The following is an 11,796-nucleotide window of genomic DNA, read 5'->3' as shown; positions in this document are numbered from 1 at the left end:
AAAAAGAAGATAACTAGTTAAGTAGCTAATGTCAGAGTAAAATTTTTTTACTTGACTGGTAATTCTGAATGTGAAAGCTGGATCTAAAACTCCTGCAGTAGTCACTGCTATAAAGTTGTTCCTTTCCAGTTCTGTAAAAAGTCCTCATGCCTTCCCCCCCACCCCCCCCCCAAAATCCTGTTCTTGCCATTTGTCACATTTATAGAAATTGAGCCCTGCACATTATTAAATAAATGCATGCTGTGACTCAGGAGGAGGGTCACTTAGCTGTGTATTGGGTGTACTGACCACAGATTTACTCTTACCCACTTTTTCATGTTTGAGGCCATTGAAATTCTTTGAAGATCTCTRCAGTTTGACAGAAATCCCCAAGGAAGACTTTTTTTTTCCTATATTGTTTTGATATTTTTCTTCCTTCCTTTTCATCTTTGTAAATGCAGCATGTCAGATGTAATATAATATTTTCCATGAGATCGACCTCAGACCTGATCAGAGGTAATTAGATTCSTAAGGTGCTGGAAAGGTGTCTCATAGATTTCTGATGTACCTACTGAAAGAAAAACTGTTTATATATGTGCAGGGGATAGGAATGGAGAAATAGGAGGCCCGGAGCTGTGCGTGTGCACATTACCTGTTGTGATCAACTGCTGGGTACAATTCTGAAAGCCAGCAAATTGTGATCGTGGTGGGATGTGGAGTACTCACCCTGCCAATGGCAGTGAAACTGGTGAAGAAAAGACGGCAGAAATTACCCTGGTGTTCCCCACACACCATCAAAGCTTTCAGGTCTCTGGGGGAAGTGATCTCCATTTCACTGTGTGCCTTCCCCTCTACCTCAAAACTATTTTGATTGGTGCAAACTCTCAATATAAGTCTCAGGTAGGATAAGCATTGAATGTTACTGTTTTTAAATTGACCAGTACTCTTGTAAGGTCTTACCGTTCTAAATACTTGATGAGAAGTTAAGGTCTCTCCAAGGCACCTCTAATAATAAACTTCCTGCAGGAAATTTAGAAAGGATTATGTGTTTCAAGGAGGAGCCGGCTGCTTAAAGTAAATTCTCTTGTTGAGTCATTTATTCCCTTAATAGGAATTTTCTGATCTGCTGTCATTCTTGTTCACACACTGGGTGTCACTGCCTCTAAAACACTTGTCATTCTTTAATGGAAACAAAATAGTCATTGCAGTCAGAGCCGCAATGTCATTCCACTACCCCTTGCTGCGTCGGCAATAGTGAAAATGACAGAGCGGCTCTCAGTAGGGGTAATTAAAATGTAAATATTGATATTTTATTATTTGAAATTACTTTCCAGTGCGGCATTTAATATCTCTCCATCTGTGCGGCTCTGTTTAGCGGTCACTTTAGTGCAGCTCTGGGATGCCAAGCGGCGGCTTGATCCCCGTTATGTCAAAATGCTTGTTGCTGCTTAATTTTGATATCTAATTAAGTGGAAAAGTACAGTCCACACTGTAATCCATGGCATCTTAACCAGCTGCTTGGGTATATTTAGAATTAATCTCCACTATGGAATCATCCTAATGTATGCAATTAAGAGTCTGCCGATGGCTAATTAGGTGTATTAGAATCAGGCAGCTTCCTTTTTTTTTTTCCTTTTCTTTTTTCTCTCTTTTTTTTTCCCTGTGTGTGGACTGTTGTAGACTTAAGACATAGGCTCCAGAGATGATCTTAATGGTACATGCACACTCAACTAGGTAAACTAGAAATTTCACATTCATGTGGGAGAGTATGTGTCTCTCTTCCCCAAACCGGGGAGACAGTAAACATCATTTGAATTTTTTGGCATCTGCAGCACATTAAGAAARTCAACTAACCAGCAGAAAAGTTCTAAAATTAGGAGGAAGACAGAGGATGTGTAGGACAGTGGTCTGAGCTGTTATTTTCCTGCCAGAGGGTGAGAGRGGGTATTTGCCCAAAATTTTGCAACCTGAAGATGTTGTTTTGGCAATGGAAAGAGACTTTAGGTAGCTCAGCACACAGAGGGTTAACAGAGATCCGTTGATTGGATCGCAAGCSTGGTTGTCTCCGTATGCTAATACATTCCTGTATTGGATTCGTATTATTAACATGATTGGGGAATTCCTGGAAACCTGACTTTGCCTGATGGAAGGATGGAGGGAGCAGGGATTGCCACAGCTCTCAGKGAGGAAATGACTGGTGGCTTCCCCAGGGGAGCAAAAGGCAAACAGCAGTGACCCAGCACTCTTTGAGGAAAAGCGCTCTCAAAGCAGACCCGTGGAGGTTACAAATAAAAGGCAACGTGTATTAAATGCACAAGAAATCCCTCCTTTCTGTGGAAAAAAAACCCAGAAGTGATACTTTGTAATCCAGCAAACTTGGTTTTGAAGACTAATGTGCTGAAGAAGCTTGAACTCTTAAATTTCTTGATATCCCATGTCAATGTTCGCAATTGTTTCAGAGGCTAATGTGTATAAAGCAAGCAGAACCTGAACTAATACCGATTTTTGTTCCTAGTTTAGCAAGGTTCCTCTGTCAAGTTCGTGCTCTTTATTTTTTTTTTCAGTTTTGTTTAGTTGAGTAAAAATTAAAAAGAAGGGAAAAGGGTGGACACTTGTTCAATTATGGGTGATTATGTTTTCTGTTCTGCTAGCTGAACTCTTTGAAGGATCTGGATAAGGCATACCACACACAGGATATGCAGATATTATACTGGCTATTCTAAGCTAAACTGTATTACTCTTCTCTAGAATGGATTTTGGAAGAAATTCAGCCCAATTGATTGTACTCTTTACTTTTCATCTACATTCACTTTACTAATGGCTGAGTGTAGTTTTTATTTTTTTTTGCTTACGAATCTGCCTTTATTGTACTTGTACTCAAACACATACATCCACAGCAGATTGAAGAAAAACTGGGGTGAAATCAATATTTATGTTGAAAATATGATTGATGGGGTTTTTAATAAAGCCTCAATGGAAAAAAACAAACAAACAAACAAACAATTGGGACCATAAATACAATCCTGCTCCATTTTGTCCTGTGATTTTAGGAGCAGACCATATCATGACATCTGCCTTTGCTATCTTCAATAAAGGGACAAATACAATCCCATAATCTAGCCAAACCATATTTGAAGGTTAAMTTTTAAAGAACTGGAAGAGTTAACTTTAAAGAAGCAGAACAGATCACATATGTAGTGCATTAAAAAGATCACCCTCAGGAATCTGACAGTTTATATTGCTGACCTGAAGGAGACTTACAGCTTCATTGGGCTGAATTCATATTGCACTGCTAGTCTGAATTTTAAAACTTTTTCATTGTCCACGTCTTAGAATTCAGAACCTCACTGAAGAGAGGTAATGCACCAGGACTGCTGTTGTGCATAGGGAGAGGGAAAAAAAAGGGGGTGGGGGAAAAAAAGGGCAGTTTCCTGCTTATCAGGTGTTCTCTGTTCTCAAAGGATCTGGTGGTAAAGCTAAATGCAAGTGTTTGGCCTGGCGTATTTTTAATGTAAGGTTGGTGTGAGCTTACAGTAAAGCTGTTAAAAATTGTGGGAGTTCCAGTGGTAAAATCAGCCCAAAGGGAAAATTGGGTATTAAGCAGTTTAACTCTGTTGTCTTATATTTTCCTTCTTCATAGTGAATACTGAGATAATAAGGTGTGAAATTAAAATTAATGGAAATAAGTGTACAATTCTTTAAAGAATGTGTTTCCAAAAATGCCATTGTAAAGTACTCTGTACACAGAGGTCTTATCAACTTAGGTCTGAAGCAAGTTCATCTCACTAGGTTTTTTTATCTTTAGGGTTCACTGCAAAGTGTTAGCAACTGGTTGTGTGAAGTCAGAGAGACATCCTCAGTCAGTCACATTTTCCAGCTCCTTTCCAATACTGATGCTAAAGAAGCAGCTTACAAGAATTTTCACTTTAACTGGAAATAAGAAATTTAAAAGTAACTGCCTAGAAGTATTTCAGTGGTCAGAGAGATGTGTCTCTGATTTTGGTATTGAAACCKGTTCGAACTGTAGTGAGTTACACCTCATTGTGTGCATCTGAACCTGGGAAGAAATGACAGGCTTAAATTGCTCCTGTTTAGTGTTATCATGTAAGGTTTCACAGGGTAAAAGACAAACCAGAAATATTCCTAACTGGTATTTAAATTACATTAACACCTTTTTGTATAGCTTGAGTGATAGGTCACGCTAGACAAGCAGCATCTTCACTGTTTGTAAATGTCTAATTTGCTGCTTTTAAATTGCTGTGAATTTCACTTACTTAGTGCTGCTGAATGAATCCAGTGTTGCAAATACTTCTGACAAGCGAATATTTGCTTAGCGAGAATCCATTGTTCATAATGGATTGAGAGGGACATGCAGTGTGAATGCATTTTTATTGCCGTGCCATCTCTCTGCTGTTGTTTCAGTAAGATGAAAGTAGCRTTGTGATAACAGCCCCGGGTTTCTTAGTGCTCTGTGTGGCATTTTCCGTCCTCCTGGTAGGTGTTAGTGAAAAAGTGCTTATCACAGGCATTTTTTCATGTTATAAAATATAAAAAAATATGTATATTTTATGAGAACTTGGACAGCAAGAGTTCAGAATGCAAACACACTTAAAGAAAACCCGAGCAAAGTGCACGAGCTCAGCTGAAAACATCCCAGCTCTCTCCAAATGTATTTTTTTTTTCCTTCTTTTCTTTTCTTCTCTTTTTTTTTTTTTTTTTTTTTTTTTCAATTCGAGGCAGAGTGACTCCTGGGCACCTCTGTGTGTGCAGCCCGAGCTGCCCTCTCCCAGGGCTGCACAGATAACAGATGGCAGTCGCCTCTCGTCGCGCCGCTCACGACAGAGCCCCGGCACTGCCTTCCCTGCTCTGGTGGCAGGAGGAGAGGGGAGGCTGCACAGCAAAKCAGCGCTCTCACTGTGCTGAACTTCCCGGGTGCAATCAATCTCTAAGCACAAATAAYTCATAAAATGCACCTTTAATTGCAGAACTTCTTTTCTTAAGGGCTTGGAAGCTGAATCCAGCAAACAGCAAAAGTCAAGSCTTTGGTTGTGTTTCCTGTCGCTTGGAGTTTGTGCTTTTGGAACTTGATTTTTCAGTTCCAGGTTTGGGCAAATATCTGCATTTTTTATTTTGTGAAATGGTACCTTTCATGTAAAAATTCTCAGTCAGACTTAAATTTCAGCTTGTTAAGACATCGTTTGCAATTATTAGCCTTTTACTAGGGCTCCATAAGCAAAGGGGTAAGAAAAAAAAATCCAGACCAAACCTGAAATAATGGATTCACCCTGGCATAATGAGTTGTATCTGTTTCTGTTCCAGCTTTCATGAAATTTCATCCATAATCTGGGAAATATGTTTGGTGATCAGTGAAAGCACTCTCCTTCTGTTTAATGGTTTTCAAAACCACTGAAATGTTTGTGGGTCTCGATATGCATTTTTAGACTACACAGTACATTGAAATGTAATTAAATCCTTTTTTTCTTGAATTAATATAATAAAAAGAATCTCTTAATTCAGAGCTATGTGAGGGATTCAGCCCTGAATGTAGCTTAAAAAAATGAATTATGCCATCCCCTTCCTTGGATTTTTGGGAGAATAATAGTAAAGGGCAGTCAGGCTATGAAGATTTCCTTCAGCAAATGCTATGATCATGTCTAGAAAACATTACATAGCCCTAGCAGAAATTTCACTGCTGAAATTTCCCTGGCCTTTGTTTACATCCCTGGAAGGCAGCTGAAGTTGCTGGATGGATCCAAGCTCTTGGCTGAATGTGTGCCAGGAAGGGAGAGGAGGGCAGAGTGACAGCTGTACGTCCGAGAGTGCATTGGACATGAGTCTGATCTTGAAATGGAATTTCCTTACATTCACCTCAGTGCAGCCAGGATAACCCTTTGGTCCATTMTTGGATTTGACCATGAGGCCATGCACTCTCTAAATAAAGTTATCCAAGTGAAAAGAATTTTTAAATAAGTATTTTCATTATCAGTTTGTTCTTTTGATAGTGGTTAGTGTATATCATTTTTGAAATTAAAAAAAAAAAATCTGTGCTGGAAGCATCAGTATCCATAAAACATTTAGAAARAAGTTAATTAAAATTAAGTGTAAATAATTTTAAAATCCTAGTCTGGATAATTTAACTGTAAATGTATTAAATCTGCAACATTCTAGTGAACATGTCATTTTCAAGCACAGCTTTGATTGTACAAAATGTAAATGAAAATATTTGAAGTACAAGCCAGGGCAAGCAAGAGGAATATTTTACTCATAAAGATAACAATCACACAAATAACCAGTAAAATAAATGGGAGGCAATTATCAAAAATGGTAAGCAACTCCCAGATTTGCCAGCAGTTTCATACCTGGTTTGATCCAATATTCCGATTTCTAAACATATATGAGAGGAGAAGGGAAATTAATTCCCAGCAAAGTGAAATAAATTCTGGGATTGAAGTCTGAGTAGCCTGATTGAGGGATTGCATCAAATGTTTACAGATGAAAATAATGGTAGAGGTAAGTCCAGCCACTGTCTTTTTTTTTTTTTTTTTTTTTTTTTTTTTTTTTTTTTTTTGCCAGTAGTTCTCAAAGTGCTGTGTGCAAGGCACAGATCTTATTTTGGCACTTGACCATCTGCAGCTGCTTCGCTCTGGCCCCTAGTGAGTTAGTGTCCATGAAGTCCATCTTAATGAAGTAGAGGAAAGGGTCTTGAGGAATATAAAAGATTTACCCTGCTTAGCACAGAGCTGTGCGCAATGTGAAATAGCGAGCAAGTGGTGCATGTGCTGCTATTTGAAAAGATCTGTGTTTTAAACAGCCCCAGTGAAGAGGCTGTGAACTGTGTTTGGAGCTGGCTTGGAGTGCTGAGCACTGCAGAGTGCAGTCAGCTCAATGCCCCTTGTTCCTATGATAAAAATGCTAAGGCCTTTTTACCTATTTATGTCTGCCTCCTTTGAGCTTTGGGTTTACTGGTATGCAAAAGGAAAAAAAACCAAGCATATGTTCAGTTGCTCAATCAACCTTTTCTCAATCCACACTCAGTGATCTCAGTGAGYCATTGAGGCATAATTACAATTTCAGTGTGATACACTGTTTGTAGAAAAGTATCTATTTTTAGCGGAAGAAACACTACAGTTCCTGAAAGGAGGAGAAAGAAAGGGGGAAAAGAAGAAAATCTGTAACCAGCAAATCAATGCTATTGTTAACTTGATATTACGAGACACCCCGTAGATTTACAATGCTTGCACTGAGCCACATAAAAACCACACTGAAAAGAATGCCTACCAGGGGTTAAATTCATATGCCTGCACTGCAGCCTATTTCTGTCAACACTCAGYTCAGGAAATAAACATTTATGCTTTCTGAAATGAAAGTGTATTTTTGAAGACTAGCCGTCAGATATTTTTTGCCCTTCACACTTTCAAATGCTTAGCCTTTTTTGTAAGTTGACTGCAAAGTGCATCAGTTTGCTAGGCAAAAAGCAAAAAAAAAAAACCTTGACAAGTGCCCATGGCATCATTGTCAAGCACACGAGCGTCTAGTAGAAGATGGCAGGAGGGTTGGCACAAAACATGCTTCCTTCAAGCTTCTTACCTCAGGGGTACCTGACTCTTGAGAAGCCTTTCAATCCTTCCAAGTGACGTTATTGCAGGCTGTCATCTGGTTTATTTGGAGTGTGCTGTATTGCAGATAAACATGCTGCTTAACTGCAGGTCAAGGTACACAGTCATCCTGCCAGCAAGCGCCTGAGATGCATCAGATGGCACCGACTTGGGGAGGGAGATGGGGACAGATCAGAGTTGTCACCAGTGTGGTGCACGCTAAAGGGGGGGAAAGGTGCACAACGTTGTGTTTTAAAATGTTATTATGTAGTTCTGCATTGAAAGCGGTGACCTGCAAGACTCGAAAGGATTAAGGACCCACACGATGCATGACAAAGTTCCAAACCATACGGTCATGCAGCATCTCGGGGCAGTGTGGACAGAGCTTGGAGATGGGGCTGGAGAGGCTTACACTGGTCAGAAGGCTGGAAGGGTCTGAGTTGGAGACTTTTTWAAAAATAGTTACAATTTCATATAGAAAATGTCCACTTGTCAGAGAACATGGCTGATCGGGGATTCATATAACAAAAGATTCAGAGTTTGGCATGAAATAAGTATAACCTTCTCCAAACAAAAATCTCTGTAYATAAATATATAAGCCTGTGCAATCTATTCTTTTAACTGTGACTTGTTGAGCACATATTAAAAGGACGTTGCTGTGATATGAGAGAAATGCTGGATGCTTTCACATTTTCTGAAAAATCAAAACAAAACAAAAACAGATTAATTACAAGTTGATGCAGCTTTACATTCCCACGAGGAATGCCTTTAAAAGTTAAAACATGCTTCCACTGAACAGGCTTTCAAGGGAAAGTTACTTCGATCAGGAACAAAATAGTCATGTTGATTTGATTTATTATTGAAGAGTGGAACAGCGTGCTTTATATTTGCCAGTTTTTCTATAATGTAAAAAATTTCTTTTGATTTTTTATGTGTCATATAAAAACAACTGGTATATTTACTGCTCCAGAATGCAGATTTTTCAAGAGTGAAGCACAATAAATTATATCAACATCACATTTTTCCCCCTCACAGGGCATATGTAATTTTCTTTGACTGTGGCACACAATAAATGTTATTGAAACATGGCTTTATTTATTTTTTAAAAAATAAAACCAATGCCAACAAACCTGTATGAAAACAGATAAGTGAATAGAAAGGTGGGGAGTTTTCAGGAAAAAAGAAGAATACAGAGAAAAAAATTGCCAGTTAAACTTTTTTTTTAATCAAAACAAATTTTATTGCCTTTTGCTTAATTAAACCKCTCAGAAGTGTGTGAAACATTGTTATACCTGAAAAATTGTTAATTTGTAAATCACAGGGACAAAAGGGCTCCACTGCAACTTTAAAGTTTCTATGCACGTAAATGTCAATAGAGTGCCTTCTCCATCATCAGCACTAAATTCACATTGATGCCTCTTTTCTTCTCTGTATTGATCCTTCCATGAGAACGTAGATTTGTATCTGTTAATTAATGCGTCCTGAAACAGCGTTTGTATTAATCAGGCAGATAAGAAAAATTGGATGCCTGCACCCTCATGACAACCGTAAAAGTGCTGGCCCTGATAAAATCGTGGATGGACCTCAATAAAAAAGTTCCTCCTTCCACTCAATAAACTAATCATCCTGCTTTTAATTATTCGGCAGAAAGATGTGTGGAGATTGGAGAATGTGTAAATCTATTTACTAACAGCAGTGTCTGGGAGGGAGAATGGGGCTGTCACAGGACGGTGCTGCAGGCTACATTCTCTGTCCATCTGCTGCTGCAGAAAAACTGGTTCTTGAAAGACGGCAAGGAACAGAAATGTTGGAGCTAATTGAAATCATGAATTCCTCCCTATAACCTTTGAAATTATTACTTCTTCTCCATTTCCCTCTTACTTATTTTAATCACAGATGTGTTATTTTCCATTGTCACATCTTCAAGGGTTTCCTGTTATTGTTGCATTAGGTTTTGTTGTTGGTTTGTTGTGTTTTTTGTTTTTTSTTTTTTAGTCAGAGAGCTACAGTTCTATCACAAGACTCAAAAGACAGTAAGAGAAAATGAAAACAAATAAGGAGGGGGAGAAAAATGAGAGAGAGAGCACATGCAGCCAGTTTTATGTTTCATTTTTTATGGATGCCTGGTGGTTTGGATGTGGGCTTYTCTTTTTTATTGTATTAGTTTTGCTGCTTAGTGCTTATAGAGAAAATCTTGTTCGAGTAGATGCCTTGCAGATTTGCTAGTTTATGATATATTCTTGCTTGACTGTAACTCTCAACCTTAAAAACAGAAAAATGCATTTAAGTGTAATTGAACACCAAAAAGAATGTTCTTACAGCGGGWACCCTGTCAGAGGACATGTAAACAACTCCATAAACAACTAAATGAAAGCCTCAGACATGTCTTAAGACCCTTTAAGAAAAGCTTGACTAATCCCCTTTGATGATTTTATTAAGTACTTGTGGTTGATGGTGCCAACTGGCAAACTGCTCCATTTCACCAACAGGCCAGGAAAATCACTTCCTCTCTCCGCTGTTTTCTAGTGCTTAATGTGATTGGGATATTAGCAGTTTGATATAATAAATTAACAGGTATTGTAAACAAGAGTCTGAAAAGGTAAGACAGTGAAGATACTTGCCCTTAGTGATCCTATTAGGAAAGACAGCAGGGAGAGAGGGAAAAAAAAAAAAGGCAAAAGTTAAATTAATTAAGAAGCATTTATTAAATATTTGGTTGCCCTCACAAAAAAGATAGTGTGGCTGCTATTCAGTTGGCACTTCAGTGTGCCACCCTTTTACTTCAACAAGTGTAGTAGTGGCAGGAGCCAGAACAGAWGTGATTAATGTCTTTTCTGAGAAGGGTGGGTGTTACTTCTCTTTCCCCTGAAGTTAAAGTTCAAAGATAATTTTTCTCTTTTTCATCATTACCTTAATTCTATTAAAACATCAACTCTTCCCTTTTAAAAAAAGCTTTATTTTTTTCTCTTAAATTGTTCTGCTTGGTTTATGGTAGTGATGGGAAGAGTCAGCAGATCCCTGTTTCACAGCTTCAAGTTGTTGCAACTAAGCACAAGTATTTCRGAACAAAGAAAACATCATACAAATCACAGATTGCCACTGCAGTACCCCATGAATTAATATGATTTTTACAGGAAGAGCCAGCCAACTCCAGCTCGTTGAAAACTTYGGTTTTGATTAGAACATTTGATTTTATATTGATTTATTTTCCTGTAGTAGGATCAGGAGGAGATGCATAAAAGCAGAAGAGAGAGTAATAGAATACATGCATGTCGTATCATAAAGTATATAAAAATAAATCAAAAAGAGGATCAGATTTCCAAATGYCCTTAATGTTTTTCCTATTTTTTTCCCCTATTCAGGATTCTCCACTTTGTCTCTAGCTGACCAGATGAGCCTTCTGCAGAGTGCTTGGATGGAGATCTTGATTCTCGGTGTTGTATACCGGTCACTTTCTTTTGAGGATGAGCTCGTATATGCTGAAGATTAYATTATGGATGAAGACCAATCCAAATTGGCAGGTCTGCTTGACCTTAACAATGCCATACTGCAGCTGGTAAAGAAATACAAGAGCATGAAGCTGGAGAAAGAAGAATTTGTCACCCTCAAAGCTATAGCACTTGCTAATTCAGGTTGGCAGAGTGGCATGACGGTTGCTACATTTTTAATGTGTCATTCTTTTTTCTTTCTTTCTTTCTTTCTTTCATCTAAAATGCTTTCTGCATGGTTGTTTAAAACAGGATTTTAGAATAAAAAATTGCTAATCAGACTTTAATCTAAAAGGCAACAAACAAGGCAGTTAAAACTAAGAACAACTTTCTGGTTCAAAGTAATTGCAGAATATGTTCCTAAGGAAGCAGAGAATATTCCAGTGTATGATTTGGAGAGTATTTTACAGGCAGAGATCCCTTCAAATGAATATAGATGTTCTTCTCCTAAATCCATTTCATAATCCAGACAAGTCTAATCATTGCAATTAAAGTGAAAGAAGGGRTGCTGGTGAATGTGCTATATATTTACTCTTTAAAGGCAGATACTGTTTATTCCATAGAGGGAATTCAGGATATGGGAGGAGGGAGGAAATCCGTATCGAATCTCACAAGGGCCACACCTTACCTTACTGATCCTTTGCATTTATGAGAGCACTTYTGCAAAAAATTATTACCTGTGCAGCAAGAGTTAAAAATCTCAGAAAGAATTTTTTTTCCCTGCATTTGAATTT

At 38.2% G+C, this 11,796-nt stretch overlaps 1 protein-coding gene across 16 annotated transcripts in view; it reads left to right on the top strand.

The window, feature by feature from the left end:
• The window catches only part of ESRRG (estrogen related receptor gamma), a 448,915-nt gene that overhangs the window by 423,026 nt on the left and 14,093 nt on the right, over positions 1–11,796 (top strand). For all 16 annotated transcript variants that reach the window (XM_057365148.1, XM_057365142.1, XM_057365152.1 and 13 more), the window contains one exon: positions 10,937–11,206. In XM_057365148.1, the coding sequence (XP_057221131.1) occupies positions 10,937–11,206 (270 nt within the window). The remainder of the gene's footprint in view (positions 1–10,936; positions 11,207–11,796) is intronic.

The sequence above is a fragment of the Malurus melanocephalus genome, unplaced genomic scaffold (genome assembly GCF_030028575.1).
Source record: "Malurus melanocephalus ecotype Western Australia unplaced genomic scaffold, MMel_1.1 scaffold_48, whole genome shotgun sequence".
NCBI classification, from domain to species: domain Eukaryota; kingdom Metazoa; phylum Chordata; class Aves; order Passeriformes; family Maluridae; genus Malurus; species Malurus melanocephalus.
Note: the sequence above shows the minus strand (reverse complement) of the source record. Positions and strands in the feature narration are given on the sequence as shown.